Genomic DNA, 22,850 nt, shown 5'->3' with positions numbered 1-22,850 from the left:
ACCTTAATTTCCCCTTATTCCGTGAGCTATATGTTTAAGCAATTAAAGCCTTCTATGTGCAAAAGCACTTACCAGTGGTAAGAGTCTGGGGTAAAAGAAAACATTTGTTTCTGCCACATCCATAGAGGTGACTAGTTGGCGGATGTAGGAGCGGTCATCAGTTGTGACTTCTGAGCCAGGCTGGAGCACATCACTTTTCAAAATACAGTTCAGATACACAGGGAGCAGTTTCATGCATTCAGGGAGAATCAACTACAAGTGACAAGACAGGAAGTTAGAAAAATAACTCATAAATAGGGTAATGAGTAGGAGAAAGCAAGAGCATTTAAACTTTTGTATAGGTTCAGCTACTTCTTCCAGAGGATAGCTGTGTTAAGTCTATTGCAGAAAAAACAACAGAGAGTCTTGTGGAGTCTTAAAAACCAACACATTTATTTTGCCATCATAAATTGGTTAGTAATTAATGTGCCTCAAGACTCTTTGTTGTTGTTGTTTTTACCACTAACATTTCTTAGCTTGCATTGGCTGTGTATATGTTTCCGAGCCCAATTCAAGGTGCTGGTTTTAACCTATAAAGCCTTACACCTCTTGGGACCACAATACCTGACGGAACACCTCTCCCGACATGAACCTACCCGTACACTGCGCTCAACATCTAAGGCCCTCCTCTGAGTGCCTACTCCGAGGGAAGCTCAGAGGATGGCAACAAGGGAGAGGGCCTTTTCAATGGTGGCCCTCCAATTATGGAATGAGGCTTGCCTGGCGCCAACATTGTTATCTTTTCGGCGCCAGGTCAAGGCCTTTCTCTTCTCCCAGGCATTTAACAGCATTTAACAACATATGCTAAGTTTGTTTGTTTTTTAATGGACCCTAGAACTGTTGTTGTTTAAAATGGATACTGTATACTGTTGTTTTTATATATTTTTGATGGTTTTAAATTTTGTATGCTTTTTAATGTCCACTGTTTTTTAACTTCTGTAAACTGCCCAGAGAGCTTCGGCTATGGGGCGGTACATAAATGTAATAAATAAAAACAACAACAACAACAACATCAACACAGATGTAAAAAAAGAAAAGAAATGTAACAATACTTTAGGAGGCTCATGAATATCTATCTCTACATTTTAAGTTAATGCTACAATGGTATTATCTTAAGTACCTGATGTGATACGGAACCTTTTTCCAGAGGCTGGATTACAACACCTCTGAAAACACTGTATAAGCACCTCCAAGGGGACTACAAGCCATCTCTTTCCTTGTTCTGTGCCATTCAGGAAGCAGACAGGCTGCCTTTAAGGACACCAAGTGAGGAGCTTAAGTGTTTGACTACTACCTTGAAGATCCTAGATAAGCATGAACGGCATCCCACAACCACATTAAAACCGGTACCTGTCCAGCAGAGGAGGGGCTAGCACAATTTTTCCGGTAGCATGCCAAGATCTGGGCACATTGATTGATCAGTGTATCTCTCACTGTCTTGACTGGATTGTTCAGAACTCCACGATATGCTTCAGGAGGAAAACCAGTAATTTGTTAGAAAGTCTTATAACACATTAAAGTAAGCTTAATCATCAGTAATGTCTCTCTCTCTATTTCCCTCCTATTAACACACCTCAGGCGAGGACAGGCTGGCTAAAATACCCCCATTAGTTGGGGTGAAAATGACCTAGAGCGTATAAGGACATATACTGTTTGCACAAGTGGGAAAAACAGACAGAGCCTCATACCCATGTTCTCTCATGTGGTATATGAAGGCAGAGTACAAGTATATAGTTAAAGAGCTCCTAGGAGGGTTGTTGTTTGCCATCCACAACATAAAAGATATATATGCTTCGGCTATTGGGCGGTATAAAAATGTAATAAATAAATAAATAAATAAATAAATAAATAAATAAATAAAAAAAATATGCCAGTAGGAAAAAGCTTTTCAACTTTATTTCTGATTATGCTTTAGTTCTGTGACCACTTTTGCTTGAAATAAAAATTATGGCCAATCCTTTAAAGAGCATAATCAATTAATTCTGTGTGCTTATTTTAGCCATCGCATTTAGCAACTAGATAAATGCCACATTTGGGGGCCACACAGTGATGGGCTTACAGCTAAATGCTGGCAGAATTCGTGGAACCAACTTGCCACAGGCTGAAGTACCTGAGAGAAAACAGGCCACGGCTCTGTTCTTACATCCACTGTATGATGTTGTCTAGTCCCAAGCCCTGGTCGGGACCCTTTTCTTTGGAAATCTACCACCCATAAGACAATCTGTTCAGTTAGTTACGTTGACTTGGAAGGCAGGGCTTACTTCCACAGCATGGGAAGAATCCAGGCAAGTATCTTCCTGCAACCCATCCCCCACATAAGGCTTCCTGTCGAGCTGTCCTCTGCAGGAAACTGTAACAAAATGGTGCCTTACCAAATTTGGCCAAGTAATTGATAAGTGTGTCCGTTTCACAGTTCCTGTAAAGATCAGCCAGCTGTGTGCAGCAGTTCAAGGAGAGGTTGTGAATACGCAATCGCCGCTGTCCTGCACAGCTTGTATACAGTACAGCACACTACACAAGAGAGATTGCAAGCAGAGCTGTTAGAGTCTTTGTGAAACACTTCGCTCCCACTAGAAGTGTTCCCAGCTACTTTCTGTTAGGCATAATAGCAGTGCTTAAACTGCTGCATACTTGAACAGCACAAAATATTCTTGGCTTGAAGCACTTAGTATCTAAGTAAGAACTAGAGGAAAGAAAAAAATGCAGCCCTAAAGAATGGCACCCAGTAGCCCTATGCATCACCTGAAGAAGTGCTCCACTATCTTCACCAAGCTTGTCATCATGTTTGAATTCCACAGTGATTGTTTTGTCACAATCTAAGCCTGCTAGTTCCACATCTGTTGTGTTGCTCATGTAGAATGCTCCAAAGAAGTCTGTTGCTCGAATACCTAGAGGCAAAAGGACACCCAGTAAGGAAACACCAGTCCAGAAGGCTGCCATTGGGGAAAAAAAGGTCTTGTTGGTAAGCGAGACAAGTTGTAGTCTAACTTTAGTTGGTTTGAGGCCGTATCTCTGTGCTCTCATCCACCAACTGCACACACATTTACTTATTTATTACATTTCTATACTGCCCAATAGCTAAGCTCTCTGGGCAGTTCACAACAATTAAATCCATAAAATACAACATGATAAAATTCAATATTACAAAAATAAAATTACAGTATAAAATAAAAACAAAAAACAAAATAAAAGCTAGCAGCAGTGCAAAGATTTAAAATACAGTAACAGATTTAAAACAACAAAAACTGAAATATTAAAATGCCATTGAAAATAAGAAAGTATTCACCTGGCACCAAAATATTACAGCACAGGCATCAGGTGACCCTCTCTGGGAAGTTCATTCTAAAACCAGGGTGCCACAACAGAAAAGTAGCCCCCCACCTCATTTCCTTTGGAGGTTGCTCCCGGAGACGGACCGCTGAAGATGGTCCAGGCAGGTATATGTGGGATCCCTCAGGTAACCTAGTCCCAAGCGGTTTTGCACTTTAAATCGGGCCAGGAAATGGTAAGGCAGCCGGTGCAGACAGAAAAGTACTGACATAATATGATTGCGTTGGCCAGTCTCTAATAACGATCTTGCTGCCCTATTTTGGACCAGCTGAAGTTTCTGGACCATTTTCGAAGGTAGCCCCACGTATAACACATTGCAGTAATCCAGGCGAGAGGTTATCAGAGCTAGGCTAACTCTGTCCAGATAAGGGTGTAGTTGGTATATCAGACTAAGTTGATAAAAGGTGTTCTGCGCCACTGAGTCCACCTCTGGGTTGAGTGACCATGCTGGATCCAAGAGCATCCCCCAAACTATGAACCCAGTCCTTTAGGGGGAGTGTAACCCCCCTCCAGAACAGGCTGAACATCACTTAGCTGGGCAGATGACCCATACCACTAACAGTACCCCTATCTTGTCTGGATTGAGTCTCAGTTTATTGGCCCTCATCTAGTCCATTACTGTACCCAGGCACTGATTGAGAACAGCTACTGCCTCACCTGGACTTAATGAAAAGGAGAGGTAGAGTAGGATGTTATCTGCATATTGGTGACACCTCAGCTCACACCTCCAAATAACCCCCCTCAGTGGGTTCATGTAGATGTTGAACAGCATGAATAGTGTCCTGTGGAACCCCACAGTATAGCTGATGTCATGTCTCTGCTGGAGGAATCTCCACCTTCCAAGGTGCTAGAGTTCCCATAGACAGATGAGTCCATTGAACCAGCCATATCAAGAGACCTGGGGGAGCCTAGATTCTTGGGGAAGAAGACTATAGTCTGCTTCAGAGGCTGAATGATCATCCAGTCCCAAACATCATCATTACCTTGAGGCATATCAGTAGGACTCCTGTAAGAAGCACCTGATTTCAAAGAATGACTACTCAAGATGAGGGAACTCCTCAGGAGCAAGGCTTACAATGTAGTGCAGCTGAGCCTTGGGTGGGGCTCAGGACACAAGCCTGCATACTTAGTCTAGCCTTTACTGCATTTCCTGTATCTTGTAATCTGAACTTGACTTGTGTTTGGACCTCTGTCTGATGCTGCTTTTTGGAACTCTGATTATACGTGACTGATATCCCATGCATTTGACCTTGGCTACATCTGACTTCTCTCTGGAAAATCCATATTTGCCTGGTAAATTGTGCTTAACTATTGGCTTGCTTTGACTTCTCTATTGCAATTAGTGTTGTGTTTTCATAATAAAGAACTGAACTTAGTTGAGGTAGGAGAGCTCTCAAGGCACAGGGATATAATCCCCCAGCACCACCTTCTGGAATCAGCCATCTATTTATTTATTTATTTATTTATTTATTGCATTTCTATACCACCCAATAGCCGAAGCTCTCTGGGTGGTTTACAAAATTAAGACAATTCAAAGTATAAAACAATAGTATAAAACCATAATATAAAACACAATATAAAAGCACAACCAAGATAAATAAGAACACAACTATTGCAATGCAGTGGCAGTCCAATTCCTAACCAAGACAACCTATCCAGAAGGATACCATGATCAATGGTATTGAAAGCCACTGAAATGTCCAAGAGGATGAATAGGGCCACATTCTCTCAGCCCTCTCTCGACAAAGGCCATCACACAGGGCGAAAAAGACAGTTTGAGTTCCAAAACCCAGCCTGAAGCCCGATTGAAATGGGTCTACAAAATCAGTTTCATTCAAGAGTGCCTGGAGTTGATCGGCAACTACCAGTTCAAGCACCTTGCCCAGGAAGGGAATGTTGGCTACTGCTTACAGTTGGTAACATCATCCAGGTCAGGCTTATTTAGGAGTAGCCTAATTACTGCCTCCTTTAAGGAGGTTGGTACCACCCCCTTTCTCAAGGAGGAACTTACAACCTCCTGGAACCTAAATTTACAACCCCCAATTCATAAGTACTCACCAGTGCTCGTGCGTACTCTCATCACAGCATCAAAGCCCACTTCTTTTTGAACATCTCTACGCAAGTCATTCAAGAAGCGCTCCTGATCTGTTTCCACCTAGTATAGATAAAAAACAACCACAGGGTTTCTCACACATGGAGGTGCCCTGGTAACATCTTGCATAAACCACTTTATTATATTTCCAACGTATACAGCAGAGGTGGGAAACCTCAAACCTGGGGGCCAAGTCCGGCCCTCCAGGGCTCCTCAGAAGGCCATGTCCCCGTCCTCTGGCACCATCCCCTTTCCTCAACTATGGTAGTTTGATGGTAAAAGGCAGCTCAGTTCTGGGCAGTAAGAGCTTTAAGCCACAATAGGCTGGTATTTGGGGCATTATGGCCCCACCACTGAAATGCAGTCCATGAGAGCTGCTCTGAAATGGAATTCAGGCTGAAAGACATTCCTTACCCCTTGCATACAGGTGCCCAGTCCAATTCATTAAATATACAAATTATGCATGCTCACACCCTTGCAGATTTAAAGAAACCAGCCATCTACAAATATACCACAATCCTTGTCCAGAAGGACTTTTTTCTCCACTTACTAGCTTCCAATATTACATTGATACTACAACCTAATATAAACTTAGAAGAAGTCATTTGTTAATACAGGGCTGCTTTTTTAGCCAGTTTCCAACACAGTATGCCTCAAATGCATAGTGGGAAACATCCTAAGAACATAAGAAAAAAATGCTTAAATAAATAAAATAAATAAATAAGAAGAGCCATGCTGGATCAGACCAAGGGTCCATCTACTTCCACAAACAACCTCCCACTCATATTCCCCAGCAGCTGGTATGCGTAGGCTTACTGCTTTTGATACCGGAGGTAGCATTTAGCCATCTTGACGAGTAGCCATTAATAGCCTTATCCTCCATGAATGTATCCAATCTCCTTTTAAAGCCATCCAAATTGGTGGCCATCGCAACATCTTATGGCAGTGAATCCCATAGTTTAACGATGTGCTGTGTGAAGAAGTCCTTCCTTTTATCTGTCCTGAATCTCCGTCCAATCAGCTTCATGGGATGACCCCTTTGGGTTCTAGTATTATGAGAGAGGGAGAAAAATGTCTCCCTGTCCACATTCTCCACACTATGCATAATTTTGTACACCTCTAGCATATCTCTCCCTACAAACCTTTTTGCTAAACTATTATATCCATATATTTTATTCAGGGCATGCTGTTTGACCAGCAGGAATTACAGAAAAGCTGCTCTTCCAGTAACTGAATAGTGCTTGCATACTCCCTCATCAACCCAAGTTGGCCCAATGAAAATGTTATTTTACCTACGCTACGTTTTTCCTTTGAGACCAGAATGGCAACTACTGAGTAGGGATCAAAGCTAAAACAGACCATACCTGGAAATAGGTGTATTTATAAAGGGAGCCACCTGTCTGATGAGAAACAATTCCCAAGGTAGCCACATCCAAATACTGGTTTGGGAAAAGGAACAGATCCACACAGCAGCCTTGTGTTACACATTCCTTGGCTAAGTTGCTGTAGAAGCCTGTCTGAGGCTGAAACAGTGTCTAGAAGGAGAGAAAAGTGGGGCAGAAAGATCAGACAGCAGGTTGAACAATCAGCATATTCCTGTTTGACAACTTCTGGAAATAGAAGTTTAGACTGTCCCTTCTGACCTTGCCACATAAGCAAAAATGGAAGTAAAACAAACTATGTATATTATTTCCAGTATTTCTGGAACATTGTAATGCTTCAATATTGCCATGTTTGAAGGATGAACAGTAGATTTAAATCAATTATTATACGCTGTAAAGGTTGAGCTTGGCTCCCCACACAAAGCTAGCTCGCAAAGTCCTTGATGAACTAAGAACAGAATAGAGGAAGAGAAAATGGTTGGGATGGGACACTAGTGAAAGAAGCTTTTTTTTTTAAGTATGTGTTTTAATCCTAATGAGCTACAAAAGCGATTTAAAAGCAGCTTCCAAGACCAAAATAACACATTTTTGCAAAGACAAGGTAATTGGGTTGCAATAGCTTTGCTTTCATCTAGCAAGCTCAGCTCTTGGGACAGCTAGCTTACTTGCCAAGGAAATAGTCCTCAGTGAAAGTGAAAATGACTACAAAAATGAGATCAAGATAGGGGCTTTCAATGAGCAGACTTCAGTTTTATGTTTAGGTGACACTTCCTCAGAGTGGAACTGGCAAGTCTACATACATACAAGGCACCTCTCCACTGTGCCTGGGTCCAGCTCCAGCTGAGAGCCCCCTCCCTCCTGCTACCAACTGTCTCTGCAGAGGCCACCAGTGAGGGAGGAAGCAGCAGCCAGGCACCTCTCCACCGTGCCTGGGTCCAGCTCCAGCTGAGAGCCCCCTCCCTCCTGCTACCAACTGTTGTTGGGTTATTGCCAGAACTTTTCTCCTTCTGGAACTCTGTTTGTGCTCAGAAACAAACACACATCACGCAGGTCTTACACAGCAGAGCTGGTTTATTTCCTTCAGGCTTCTGTGCAGTTCAATTCAGATCAGTTCAGATCAGCACACTGAGGCATACACAGAGAGCAGTGATCATAGAGCAGTGATCAGTAAGCAGTGATCAGATCCATTTTACACAAGTGAGAAACTATATACACATCTTACACAATTCTTATCTACATTACATACAGCTGTGATGAGGCTAACTTAGAATCTTGGCAAGGTTCCCAGAACAGCCTCTATCTCAAGGTAATTGCCCACAGATAGTCTTTCTCTGTTTAACCCTGAGATAGCCATACACACACAATTTTAATGACTAAGCAAGTATTTCTTTTCATATACTTAACAGTCCTCCTCTTGCGCATGTTGTTTAAATTGTGTTACAATCTGAGACCCAGCTTTAAAAGCATCTCTTTATGTTTTACCATTGATACTGGCTTTGTGAATAAATCAGCCAACATCATTTCAGATGGACAATATTCAAGCTTAATCCAGCCCTTCTGAATTATATCTTTCACATGAGAATAACGAACATCCACATGTTTAGTTCTTGGTTTACACTTTTCAGATGTAGCCATACTAATACATGCCTGATTATCCTCAAATATGGTTACTGGTGTCTCAATTTCCAACCTTAGATCAGCAAATAATTGTTTATACCACTCAATCTCATTACAAGCCAGAGATAAGCTGATATATTCTGCTTCTGCACTAGAGGTTGCTACACAATTTTGTTTTCTTGTAACGTTCCACCTGTCCTTTCTCATTTTGTTTTACTTTGAATACCCATTTACAGGTAATGGCTTTACGACCTTCAGGTAAAGGTACTAGCTCCCACGTTTCATTTTTTTCCATTGCTCTGATTTCCTCTGACATTGCTTCATGCCAGCCCTGAGCGTCTGTAGGTTCCATTTCCTGAATTTCCTCAAATGAAGTAGGTTCATAGGCTATTAGTAAAGCTCTATGAGAAACCTGTTTGCTTTGGTATTCATCTGAATAACGAATTGGAGCTTTGCGTTCCCTTTCTGGTCGCTTTGGCATAGTTACAGGGACAGTTTCCTCCTTTACAGTTTCTTCCCCCTCCCTCTCTTGCTGAGATTGTTCAGGAATTTCTTCTATTTCTACAGCTTTCTGTTCTACAGGCAAACTTACATACTGTTTTGTTTCCTGCATTTGTTCATGAAAAACTACATCTCTGCTCACAATTACACTTTTGTGATATGGAGACCACAAACGATAGCCTTTTGTTTGTGTATCATATCCCAACAGTTTACATTCCAAACCTCTTTGAGCTAGCTTTCCTGGTCTGTTTTCTTTCTGAATATGAGCAAAACATTTACTTCCAAAAACCCTTATATGTGACACTCTAGGTTTTCTTTTGTAAAACATTTCATATGGAGTTTTTTCATGTACAGAGTGGTAAAGTCTGTTTAACAAATAATTTGAGGTGGACAAAGCTTCTGCCCAGAACAGATTAGACAATCCTGACTCTTTCAATAGAGCTCTTAACATGTTCTGCAAGGTTCTGTTTTTCCTTTCTGCAACTCCATTTTGAAATGGTGAATATGGAGCAGTAAGGTCATGTTGTATACCCTCATCACTGAGGAATTTTTTAAATTGGTTGCTAAGAAATTCACCTCCCCGGTCCGTTCTTAGATTAGCTATAGGTTCTTTAAATCTATTTTTACTCCACTTAACAAAGGCTTTAAACTTTCCAAAAGTTTCACTCTTCTGTTTTAACACATACACAAATCCAAATCTACTGTAATCATCAACAATAGACAAGAAAAATCTGTTTCCTCCTTGACTTGTCTCAAAAGGACCTGCAAGATCTGCATGAATTAATTCAAAAATTCTTTTTGTTGTTCTCTCACTATGTTTTGGAATGTTTGACTTATGACACTTGGTTTCACTGCATACATTACATTCTACATAGTTAGAACATGGTTTGATTTTCACCCCTTCACACAATTCTGGAATCTTAGAAATTATTTCATAGTTGGCATGACCAAACCTTTTATGAGTTAAATGGATACACTCTTGGTGTGGTTTGCAATTGGCTATTGTTTTTGTTGTGACTTTGCTGGCCACAACTTCATTTTCTGTACAAGTATTAATCACATACAAAGATTCTTTCATTATTCCCTGCACACACACCTTGTTTCCCTGTTTTATAGTACAATTTTCTTCAGTAAAACAAACCTCATACCCCATTTCTGTTAACTGAAACACACTTAGAAGGTTTGTTTCTAATTCTGGTACATATAAAACACTTTGTAGTTCAACTCCCAGACAATCAAAATATACATTACCCACACCACAAATCTGGATTTTTGTTCCATTTGCAAGGGTAACACACTTTTGCTCTGAAGTAGAAGTTTCCAAGGTAACAAATGAAAGTTTGTCTTTTGCCATACTTATTGAAGCCCCAGAGTCCAAAAACCAAGGATTCATTGTCTCTTTGACTCTTGCTAGAAGACACTTCTTTGTTGATTCAGCTTCATTCATGTTGTTTTCTTCTCTCCACTTTGCTGTTGACTGCTTTTTCTTCTTGTTGTTGTTGCAATCCCGCCTTAAGTGTTCTGTGGAACCACAGTTAAAGCATTTCCTTGCCTTTAATGCAGCCACCACGTCAGAAGATTTATGGCTTTGTTGAAATTCAGCCACAGGAAGTTTAAGGCTCTGTTGTTTTGAAGCTTGTCTTCTTTCATAGGTTTCCAGTAGTTTTCCAGCTACATACTCGAGGGTTAAATTTTTCTCCTCTTGACTTTCCATCATGGTGACAACCGCGTCGTACGATGAATCAAGGCTTGACAAAATCACATAGACTTGGTGTATAGTTGTAAACTCCATCCCTCGTGCCCTGAGTTGATTGAAGATTTCTCTCATGCTTTTCAAATGGTTTGACATAGACTCCCCTGGTTTCAGCTTCATTCCATACAGCTTCCGGGTTAGAATTATTTTACTGCCCGCTGTTTCTCTTTGATATACAGCTTGTAGCGCATTCCAGCACTCTTTTGATGTATTCAAAAACTGAATGAAGGAAATTTGAGAGTCTTCCACAGCTAATGCAATAACTGCCATTGCTTTTGCATCGTCCTTAAACCATTTAGCATTCTGTGGATCTGCTCTATCTGGTGGATCCTCTGTGACTACATACCACAGTTCAGCCTGAATCAGATACATTTGCATTTTGTAAGACCATAATGCATAGTTAGAGTCATTCAGCTTTTCCAACAATTGATGCAAACCAGACATATTAGCTCCTGCCATTCCCTCTGCTTTAGGAATTGGTATCTCACCGTCCTCCTGCTCAGAGTCCTCCTCAGAGTCAGCCGACTGAGATTTTTCCATACACACACAATTTTAATGACTAAGCAAGTATTTCTTTTCATATACTTAACAACTGTCTCTGCAGAGGCCACCAGTGAGGGAGGAAGCAGCAGCCAGGCACCTCTCCACCGTGCCTGGGTCCAGCTCCAGCTGAGAGCCCCCTCCCTCCTGCGTGATGTGTGTTTGTTTCTGAGCACAAACAGAGTTCCAGAAGGAGAAAAGTTCTGGCAATAACCCAACAAAGGTTATGGGCCCAGTCTAGCCTAGACCAGCCTACGCCAGCGTAATCCAGGCAGAAGAACCAGAACTTGATGGGAACGGTGCAGTATCAGAACCAGGAGTCTGCTAAAACAGAAAACTGTTGATGAAGGAAGACATCAAGCTAAAGCCAGTGCTGCAAAGTGAGGAAAAATCTCAGTCGGCTGACTCTGTATGTCTTACAGCAGGGGTTACAGCCAACGAAGCAAACTATACAGCTTTTTGAACTGGCAAGTTCCTCTGAGTGCAGAACTACCCATTAGTGCTAAGAATTTCAGTCAATTATTGGTAGACGAAATAAAAATATTGGGGGGGGGGTTGTAGTGTTGGAAGGATAGATCCTGGAGTGGGAGGGGATTGAGGAAGAAAAGCAGGAGGAGGGGGCAGAAGGGTTAAGGAGGAAACAAGAAGTGATACTTGTTTTTTTTTTAATTAAACGTTTTTAGTTTTACTGCAGGTTTAATTCCATTTTAACTTTTGCAAATTTATATTTATATGTTTTAATCTTGTAAACCACCTTGAATTCAAGTACTGGGAAAAAGGTGGGATATAAATAAGTATAATAAAATAATAATAGAAATAATAATACTTGACTAGGCTTTCAGTCTTGCTCGCTATTTTTTCTCAAACATCTTTCCTTGAAAAACACATGAATACAACCATGAAACACAACCCCGCCCCCGTACCTTTTCTTTATCAGTATTTATCAGTTTCTTGTCATCTCTGTTCTTCAGCTTCCCTGGGGCTTCTGCAATAGGCAGTGATGTGTGAAATATGAAGAGCTTGCCAGCACACTCTGCTGCCTGCAAGCAAAGCATATTAAAGTCCTTGGATTAGAAGCAAATATCACAGTTGAGAGATTCTGGATTCTCAAAGTTCCTCAATGACCATCTTCCGTACATATCCTTTGTGTTGAGGTATTAAAAGGCTCTTTTCTAAAAAGAAATTTAGCTCCCAACCCCCCAAATTTTAAAGAACAGTAGAATTAAGATACAAAGTGCTTTAAAAGTGACCTGTCATCTCTGCAGCATCCTTACTTTTAATGTGCAGAACTAGACAGAATTGCAGTCAGAGGAAAGCATATGTCGTGTCAGGGTTTAATAGAATGCTGTCCCTTCAGCACATTAATAAATATGAACAGGCACTCATGCACAGTTATTGGCTAGAACAATCTTATTTTCACCAACATATATTCACATAAAAGCTACTTATGCTTTCTTCCTAGTCTTGGATGGCTAGCAAGAGAATCAGGGAACAAGGAAAACATTAAAGCAGGTACTAGTAGTCACAAAGCTGCACCTGCTGACCATTTTGGAAGTCCACTCTGTCTGCTTACCCAGAAGCCCAACTCCTACTTCTCAAAGCAGAAGAGCTCTTGTGAGACTTGGTTTCCAGGGGCAAGAAGATGTGGAACGCATGAACTGGGGCGGGGGCGGGGTGTGCTTGGCAGCCCTCACTTTTCACAGCCAGTGTCACACAGAGAGCTTGCCCATGAGCTAGATTAACTCAGCAGGTTTGCCAAAGGTCCAGAGAGCTTCGGCTATTGGGTGGTATAAAAATGTAATAAATAAATAAATAAATAAATAAATAAATAAATAAATAAAACACTGCAAGGACAAGCTTTGAAAAAACAGCAACACCTGACACTGCAAGGACAAGCTTTCTACATGATTCTTTTTGGTTTACATTATTATCTTTCATACAATTCAGCTTGTTTTTGCTATAAAGTACCCCCTGGTCACTTTTTAAATAGTTTATTAGAAATGTATGGTACATAAATAAAACCTTGTTTACAATACATTCTTGAAATCCCATCCCAGTCCTATTCTCAAGGTTCTCTGTGCTCACAGTAATTTTTTTCAGTTCTACCTGGTATCGTAGAACATTGCAATGTGTCCAAACAGTCCAAATAGTCATTTAGTTGTAAGTTAATTATATTTCCATGATGGATTTGCTCTGACTACCTCCCAACACTTCAGCAGGTTTGCAAAGTGTTCAAAAGTGGTTCAGACATGTTGACCCAGTTCGCATGTCACAATAAACCACAGTTAACAAACCACAGGTTGTTGAGAAGACAAGCACGAGTGAACATGCATGCTGGATCCCAATCACCCACCCTCTCCCACGGAGATAATGCTCTGTCACTTTGAATATTGTGGGTGACATCTGCCATTCGTGAGGTTTCCAGCTGGATGTGCTGAGGGCATCCGCTAGTGTGTGGTCTTTCCCTGCTATGTGGGTCGCTGACCGCATCATTCCTCGAGGGATGGCCCAGCTAAATATGTCCAGTGAAAGGCTGATGAGGTCTGTTGAGTGAGTTCCCCTGTTTGTTGATGTGCCATACAGTGGAAGTATTGTCCATGAGGATTTGTATCAACTAATTTCTCGAACTGAGGTTGAAGGCTTTGAGAGCTTTTAGAATGGCTAGCAGTTCTAGAAAGTTGATGTGTTTCAACGTTTTGACTTGGACCAATGTCCTTGTAGTTGCAGGTCTTCGAGGTGGGCTCCCCAGCAGAAGAGAGAAGCGTCCATGGTGAGGGTGCATGCTGGAGTATCTGGACGGAAGGGGCAGCCTCAAAGCAAGTTGTCTGTGCTTGTCCACCAAACCAGGGTTGCGAGGATGAAAGAGGGAATCGTCAGGTAAGTGCGGTGGGCACTGTTGTCATCTGCAGCCTAAATTCTAAAGGTCCTAAATGCTTCGCTTTCTCCAGGATTACCTTCCCCAGGTAACCCAAACAGAAAGCTTTTAAAATACTTTGGAAGATGCTTGCCTTTTGATTTCTCCTCATTTATGAGGAAGCCTAGGGATTTGAGGAGGTTGCAAACCACTGCTGTTGCCCTCATGATTTCCCAAGGGGAGTGCGCAACTAACAGCCAGTCGTCGAGATAGGGGTAAATCTTGACTCCGAGCGCCTGCAGCGATGCATTTTGTGAACACCCTCGGAGCTGTGGCCAACCCAAAAGAAAGGACCTTGAATTTGAATACTTTGGTTCCTACAGTAGAACGCAAGTATTTTCTGTGGGAAGGATGGATTGTTACATGAAAATAAGCATGCCTTTGGGCCACTGCTGTGAACCGGCATCCTTTTTTCAGCATGGGCAGGATAGAAGCTTAAGGTGACCATTCTGAATTTCCTCAGCTTGATGAAGAAATTGAGGTTTCTCAGGTCCAAGATTAGCCGGTGTCCTCCATCTCTCTTCGGTACTATGATCATGAGAAGAAGCCTTGTATCTTGTGGTGGTATACTTTTTGGATTGCTCCTTCTTTGAGTAATGATGCTGTCTCTGAATGGAGAACTTCTGACAGGTGGGTAACTTTCACAGTACCGAGGATGTCGAATTCAATTTTGTAGCCTGAGGAGATGGTAGCAAGGATCCATTTGTCTCCCATGCTGCAAGAAATGATTGCAAGGACACTCCAAAGATCAGCTTCATGAGGGGGTGAGGTGCTGCCAAGGTGTGACAACGGTTGCATCAAAGATGACGTTTGGACAAGCCATCGCCAGTTGGTTCTGACTGACGGTATTGGCCAGGACCATCTCGTTTCCTTTGCTGAAAAGACGATTGGTAACAAAAGTTACGGTCCTGCTTCTGTCTAGAGAAGAATTGGGGTGTTTGTCTGTACCACTTACTATTTCTGAATGATGGTTGGGATGGGAAATGCTGACTAATACCCATTCTCTTGGCGGTATTTTTTGCCTTTTGGTTTGGTGTCCATCGCCTCATTGGTTTGGGGAGTTAAACAAGCCTTCACCATCTAATGGGAGGTCTTCAATTCCAGACCTTGTCTCAGGTGTCAAGCCTGCTGTTCTAAGCTAGGCGTGCCTGCACAAGGCGACTGCTCCCATCACTGCTTTTGCTGCACAATCCGTCTGGTGATGTGCAGTGTTGAGTTCTTGCTTCGCTGGTTTTATCGCCTTGGTATATAAGACTTCTGGCTAGGTCTTGCTCTTCATCTGGTAAATATCTGCATATTGAAACTATCTTCTCCCATAAGAATAATTGATACTGGGCCATCGTTGTCTGGTAGTTCAACTACCCTTAAGCTCAAGGAAGAGAAGTATATACAACAACCCAGTAAGTCTAGGTGCCTGCCTTCTTTGTCGACAGGGGCTGAGTATAACCTTTGGGTTCAACCTTGGGAGGACTCTACAATAATGGAATTTGGTTTCGGATGCGTAAAAAGGAAACCTGCATCCTTTTGTTGGACCCTGTAAAGGGATTCTAGCCTCTTAGATGCGGACTCCATGGATGAAGGCACCTTCCAAGATTGTTGGACCATGTGGAGTAGGGTTGGTAGAAATGGTATGGAGATTGGGATGGACGCTTCTGTGAAGACCGGGTCTTGGATTTTTTCAGTTGACTGCTGAGTATCGATACCAACTGATTGCACCATTGTCAGGATTTGATCTGTAAAATCGGACATATCCTCAAATGTTTAAGACCTGCCTGGCATAGCAACTGCATCGTCTAGGTACAGTAACGAGGAATAGGAGGAGGTAGTCATTGAAAGAGTGAGGAGACATGTCTGCGTGTGTGACCGACAGTTGTGGTGGCGGTGGAAGGGGCCTCCCAGGACTGGCCAGGCGGGCTCAGTAATGTGGAGGCACCGTTGGTAGTTGTAATGAGGATGTTCTGGAAGGGACTGGAGGTGGGTCCAGTGTCCTCAATGTCAGGGATCTCGATGCCAGAAGCCAAAAGTGGCTATCTACAGTGTCCTGACTAGGTCTATGTCCTGACTAGGTCTGAGTGGCAAGGATGAGCCACAACGGGAAATTCCTGCTGGGGAGTAATTCTGGGAAAGAGATGTCAAGAGTGTAGGCTTCCATGTGGAGAGCGGTCTGGGGTTCCGACTGGGGACTAGCTGGTGATCTAACGAAGGAGTGTCTCTTTGAGTTCTCCCTCTGAAACAGAGCACAGACAATTAGAGTTGAGTTGTTGAGATAGAAGTCGTATTGGTGAATTGGGCATGGAAGGCAGTAAGGAGGGCAAGTCTTTATGTGCCTCTCCCCTATCTTTTCTCCTTTTTGGTTATTTCTCGGTTGGACTACTGCAAGCTTCTTCTCTCTGGCCTTCCTTCTTCTCACATCAGTCCGTTGGTTTCTGTTCACCACGCTGCCGCTAAGATCATCTTCTTGGCTCGCCGCTCTGACCATGTTACTCCACTTCTGAAATCTCTCCATTGGCTTCCAATTCACTTCAGAATCCAATATAAACTTCTCTTGTTGACCTTCAAAGCTTTTCACGGTCTAGCTCTGCCCTATCTCTCCTCTCTCATCTCACACTATTGCTCCACTCGTGCTCTTCGCTCCTCTCGTGCCATGTTTCTCACCTGCCCAAGGGTCTCTACTTCCCTTGCTCGGCTTCGTCCATTCTCTTCTGCTGCCCCTTACGCCTGGAATGCTCTCCCAGAACATCTGAGATCTACAAGTTCAATCTCAGCTTTTAAAGCTCAGCTAAAAACTTTTCTTTTCTCTAAAGCTTTTAAAACTTGATGTTACTCGGACTTTAGACTGTTAGTTTTTCCCTACCCTGTGCCTGTTTACCCTACCCAGTGCCTGTTTGCATTCTCTCCCCCTCCTTATTGCTTTACTATGACTTTATTAGAATGTAAGCCTATGCGGCAGGGTCTTGCTATTTACTGTTTTACTCTGTACAGCACCATGTACATTGATGGTGCTATATAAATAAATAATAATAATAACAACAACTTATGCTTTCTGGCTCGTTTAGAAATTTTCTTTGTGGCGGCTACCAAGAGGGAGCGGCCGGGCACCTGCAGCTCCATGCAGCCCAAAGGGTGGACTGGGGTGGATGGTGTAGCTGGTGTTTGCTGGGCCATTGGCAGTGTCCAAGTTTTTGCCGAGACAGAACCTTCTGAGGGGGTCGGTTTGTAAATCACCTACAAGGCTTTTTGCCACAGAATTGCCTTAAGCCTGTCAGCGCCATTTTTGTGCATTTGTTTGCAGGTCTCCACCACATGCGCTTCTCCTTGGCAAAGGAGGCAGAACGAGTGTCTGTCAGTTGGAAGTAGTTTATTCCCACATTTCACACACTTGTGAAATGGGGCCTTCAGTGCCACATGGTGCCGCTTGAGAGTGATCAAGGGGACTGCTAGAGTGAGGATAGAGAAAAAACGAATAAAGAGGATGAACACCCCCCCCTTTTTTTGGTGGATAACATAATAAGGAACTAGAGAGGAAGAAGTTCGGAGAAGTTCTCAGGTGGAGAGAGGAAGAAATTTGCTCAGAAACACAGCGAAGATCCGTACGAGACACCTATGACAGTGGTCAAAAGGGAACTGAGGGAGAGGTGGGAACCCAGCCAGACATGCACAGTAGATGGTGGTTGGTTGGGGTTCCTGTCAAACAGTTCTCAGCTTTAAAGGGTTCCTGAATCGAGGCGCTGCACAGAGCCCATAATGTCTGATGCACAGAGACTACAAAGAAGAACCCAGAGTTCCAGGTTTGGATGTGACAATAAACAACTCAGGGGCGCAATGTTTCTGGGTTGTTTATCGCAGCGGGAACAACACATTCACCTTTTCCATAACTCACTGTTTATTAACCATGGATTATTTATGACATGCGAACCAGGCCATTATATTAAAATGGAGAGATGACAGAAAGAAGGTTGTTTAGACCAATGATGAATGCTAAACAAACCTTTAGAGCTTCCATGCCAGCCTGAATCACTGGCGCAAACACAGTTTCTGTTTCTCTTGTATCAGCAAACATTTCAGGGATCTGGTCCAGCAAGCTAAAAATCAAGAAAACTGAAATCAAAGGGCATGTAAAATTCAGCAGCCAAACTTAGTCAGTGGGAACAGAAACACTGTGGGTTCAAAACACTGCCATGTTTATTTGGTCCATTTTTACAGTTCGGGGGCTGGAGGAAGAGTTTGCTTCCTTCCCCTACTCATTGAACAGCAGGTCCTGAGTCATTTCCTCATCTTTTCTGTCTGCTTAAGGTTTTCCTATATTGCTGGTTCACTGTTTAAAATGTTTTTAATTACAGTTTTAATGATGGACATACTGCATTTTGCTGTGGCCATATCATCCTGCAATTATATGTATCCATGGTTTACCACTGAACTAGAGACAGAAGTGGAAGGAGAAGCAACTAGAACACCGGTGGAAGAAATGCCAAACTGAATCCAACCAAACACAGGTGGGATCTCATTATCGAACTTGCTTTATGGTGGTGATAGCAACAAAGGTGCAATACTTCACTATCACTATTGTTCCCTCAGGTGTTAGCCAGCCTTTTTCCAGTTACTTGGGAGATATTTATTTGTATTTCACCTTTGAAATTTAGTTTTCAAGGCAGCTCACAACAGAATTTAAACATCAGAACAAGGCACAAAAACCAGTAAAGCCAGAGTAACAGTCAAAACCAGAAAATACAGTAGCAGCAAAATATCATAAAACCAATTTTTAAAAGCCTAAAATGTGTCAGGCCTAGAAGAGAGGTGCAGAACCTCAAGGGCAGGAGCCAAATCCAGCCCTGCCCCCTCCCCACACCCACAGATAGTTTGGCACGTTTATAGTTTTGGTGCAGACTTTTCTAAAAGATTAAATGCCTCTTTCTAAGGCTTCATTACTGGAAGTAAAAGGTTTAAGCCGAAATATGCTGGTGTTTTGGCTCTGTCTCTCTTGCCCCCCCCCTTCGTCTTTGGCCCCACTCAACACTGGAATGTGACCCAAGGGCTTCTCCAAAATGGAACTTGGCTACCAGGCCAAAAGAGGTTCTGCATCTCTGCCCTAGAAGATCCCAGATTTAAAGGCTGGTGCCTACAGGGGTACAGTTAGATAATTTTGGGCTCTGGGCTTAATGGTCTTACATGGGAGTCCCCTCTTTAGATGGCAACATGTATTGTATTGTATTTCTTTATTTACAGTCAACAGACCAATATAAAACAAGAAGATACACCATTATATAAAACAGTACAAAGTAGGGATAAAAAAAGAAGAGGGAGTGTTACAAAACCACTGAAGATACTAGATTGTTATTTGTTGGTTTCTGAAAAGGGAACAGATTTGGGTTATTGGGGCCTAGCATAGTGAAAAAGGGAGGGATATATAGATAATAAAATCGCTAATCTGTGGATTTAAGCACAATCAACATCCATAAGAGATATGGTGCGGATGGCCAAATTCAGGAATTTGGCCACCTGCTCAGTGGTAGATTTACTGGAGACCTGAAGTAGAAGACCTGAATCAGGAGTGACTCAGGGGATCGTCCAGGGAGACGTTGCATAATAGGACATAATAGGTCTTTCCTTGCCTGTTGGTAAAAATTGCAATGGAAAAGCACATGCAGAATGGATTCCACTTCGATGTTATTACATGGGCAGTATCTGTTTTTGGATGGAATTTTCTTATATCTGCCCTCCAGCAACTTGGAGGGGAGGACGTTAAATCTTGCTAGGGTGAATGCCTTCCTGTATTTGGGAATGGTTAACCAACCCAGGTATGGCATTCCGTCTTTGCAAGAAGGGACTGGGAGACCCAATGATTGGGGGGAACATGGTCCCCAGGCAGTTCCCTGGAGCTCTTGGTGGTCTATATCCAGTAGTCTCTGTTTGGTGATCTGTTTAGCGCTGTCCAAGTCCAGAGATAGCAGGAAGAAAGGGGATAGCCCTATTGAGGTTACTTTTTGCACCACTGCCCTAGACCAGTGAGATTCGGAGGGTTCTAACAGGACTTTGGTAACCAAGGAGTTGGGAGTGAGCGTTAGGTGGCAGCGGAGCCAGTAATGTATGGTGAATATCCAAGCTTGGCATTTTAATGTACTTAGTCCAGCCTCCAAGTTGAGGGCAGCACCGGAAACACATCTAGGGACTCCGAATATAAGCCTGAGGTAGAGATGTTGCACTCCTTCAAGAGAACTTGTGAAGTGTGGGAACCATATTGGAGCTCCAAACAGAGTCTGAGACACTATTTTAGCTTTGTAAACCTGGATGGCTGCCGGTAGATATTTCCCACCTTTCGCAAAGAAGAATCGGGCTAATGCACCAATAGTTTATTCAGCTTTGCTCTTGGTGTGTTTGCCATGTGCCCTCCAGTTTTGAGCTTCATGAAACCATATGCCCAGGTATTTATATGCGTCAGCTTGGTTGATTCTGTTTCCCCCAATGGACCAGGGGAATCTTACCTTCCTCCTGGCAAAAACTACCACTTTGGTTTTTGAATAGTTAATTGTCAGCAAATTTTTCTCGCAGTATTTGGCAAAACCATTTAGTAGTCTCTTGAGGCCCAGTCGAGTCTGGGAGATCAAAACAGCATCGTCAGCATAGAGAAGAACGAAAACTTTTGTTGAACCAATCTTGGGTGCATGCGATGGTAATGACGCCATACAGGCAGGGAGGTCTGCCAGATAAAGGTTGAACAAGATGGGGGCGAGAACACATCCTTGTCTGACACCAAGTGAAGTGACAATCTCATTTGTGAGATGTCCTTGTCTACTGCAACGAACCTGGGCAGATGTTTTATGATGCAGAGATTGAATCAGGAACAGAAGCCTGCTTTCGATAGAAAGCTGTTCCAGTTTGCGCCAAAGATGGGCTCGGCATATTGAATCGAAGGCAGATTTGAGATCAATAAAAGCGGTGAATAATTTGCCTCCACTGGGTGTAGAATATTTATGAACCAGGTGAGCCAGTACCAGGCAATGGTCAAGAGTAGAGCAGCCTGCTTTAAAGCCAATCTGTTCTTCTCCCAGGATATTGTTATCAAGGATCCATGTTTTTAGTTTCAAGGCCAAGAAACTGGCATAGACCTTACCAACTACAGATAAGAGGCTAATAGGCCGATAGTTGGATGGGTCATCTTTGGGTCCTTTTTTATATATTGGAATGACAATGGCTTTTAGCCAAGTTGCAGGAATTAACCCAGTTTTATTTATTACAGAGAAAAGAGGCCCTAACAGGGCAGTCCACCAGCTGATGTTGCTTTTCAGCATCTCTGAGGGGATGCCATCTGGTCCAGGAGCCTTACGTGACTTTAACTGTAGCATTAAGTCCTCTACAGTGCTGATATTGACATTGGGCCAGTTAGGGGAGTCACGTGGCAGTCTCGGATCAGAATTTGATATGTGGCTATCACTAAAGGCGATACGGAGATGATTCTCCCAGATTTCAGCCGGTATATGGCATTCCATGCTGCCATTGCTGTTACCTAGGGCACCTGATACTATCTGCCAAAAGGTTTTACAGTTGTTGGAAATGGAAGCCCCTATCAGTAGTTGATATCAGTAGTTGTATTACTACTGATAGCTGTAATACAACCAGCAGTTGTATTACTTCGCTCATTTCAAAATGTGGTCAGCTGATCACGCTGCATTTGGGGTGGGAGTGTCCTGCCCTCCTTGAGTGCGGTGCTGTCCTGCCTTGAGGACACTACTGGGTGCCTAATGACCATCAAGGAGAGCGCTGAGCAGATGGACAAGGGAGACCTATAGCACCTCCACCCTTATTGGAAGGTGTGTAGGCTCTCACAACAGGGACTGAACTAGAAAAGATGCCCACTTTCTCCACCACCTCCCTCAAAACATACATGCAATTTTGTGAGCTTCAGCATTGAATGCACCATCTTGTGTTAAAAATGGGTTAACAACCCATACGATTTATTTATTATAATTTTTAGGACACCACACTATAGATGTGTTTTATGATAGCTACTGCAACAGGACATACCAAGCCATTTATTGCTATTTGCCAACTTTCATTTACCTGGTGAAAACTGTGCGAGACTCATTAATGTTCACCAGGAAGCCATCAAGAAGAGGTACGAACATATCCGCTACATCAGACACAACCATCATTTGTGGCTGTGCCAGAGAGCTCTTCACATTATAGAAGTGCAAAACCTTGTTGTAGGTGACAAAGCCCACACGGATGGCCGATTCTTCCATGTTTCCTTCTCTGTTTAAATAAAATTGAGAGATATTAAGAATGCCTAGAAATGGGCCTGCAGTGAAGCAGAATAAGCTCAAATACAGCAGCAGCAACTGAACAAATTCTAAAAATTGCAATCCTGTGACACTCTTAGCAGAGAATACAATTGCCAGAAGACTCCCTCCCACCTCGGGAGTACTGAAAGGCACTTTACTTTTTACCTAAATAAGTTAATGAGCAACAGAATGTGTCCCTCAAAATCTCTTGGGAAGCTTACATCAGATTAATTCTACCTTTTAAAATGCCACCTTATCTGCTTTACCTGGGCAGGTAGTCCAGGAGAGTCTTCAACTCTTCACAGATCAGTCTTACCAGGCCATTTCTTATCGCATTATAGGATACATCAATCATGAAAATAAAAGCAGGGGGGTTGGGATACTTGTTATTCTGTAGGAGAGGAAG

General features: G+C 42.7%; 1 protein-coding gene across 5 annotated transcripts in view; it reads right to left on the bottom strand.

Annotated features, from left to right (window-relative positions):
- SEC24C (SEC24 homolog C, COPII coat complex component) overlaps positions 1–22,850 on the bottom strand; it is a 70,105-nt gene that overhangs the window by 8,004 nt on the left and 39,251 nt on the right. For all 5 annotated transcript variants that reach the window (XM_063128822.1, XM_063128821.1, XM_063128820.1 and 2 more), the window contains 10 exons: positions 22,711–22,835; positions 22,224–22,415; positions 18,157–18,250; positions 12,178–12,294; positions 6,826–6,996; positions 5,428–5,524; positions 2,782–2,927; positions 2,412–2,550; positions 1,390–1,508; positions 73–252 (listed from right to left, as the gene is read on the bottom strand). In XM_063128822.1, coding sequence (XP_062984892.1) covers positions 73–252; positions 1,390–1,508; positions 2,412–2,550; positions 2,782–2,927; positions 5,428–5,524; positions 6,826–6,996; positions 12,178–12,294; positions 18,157–18,250; positions 22,224–22,415; positions 22,711–22,835 — 1,380 coding nt within the window. The remainder of the gene's footprint in view (positions 1–72; positions 253–1,389; positions 1,509–2,411; positions 2,551–2,781; positions 2,928–5,427; positions 5,525–6,825; positions 6,997–12,177; positions 12,295–18,156; positions 18,251–22,223; positions 22,416–22,710; positions 22,836–22,850) is intronic.

The sequence above is a fragment of the Elgaria multicarinata genome, chromosome 6 (genome assembly GCF_023053635.1).
Source record: "Elgaria multicarinata webbii isolate HBS135686 ecotype San Diego chromosome 6, rElgMul1.1.pri, whole genome shotgun sequence".
Classification (NCBI taxonomy): Eukaryota; Metazoa; Chordata; class Lepidosauria; order Squamata; family Anguidae; genus Elgaria; species Elgaria multicarinata.
Note: the sequence above shows the minus strand (reverse complement) of the source record. Positions and strands in the feature narration are given on the sequence as shown.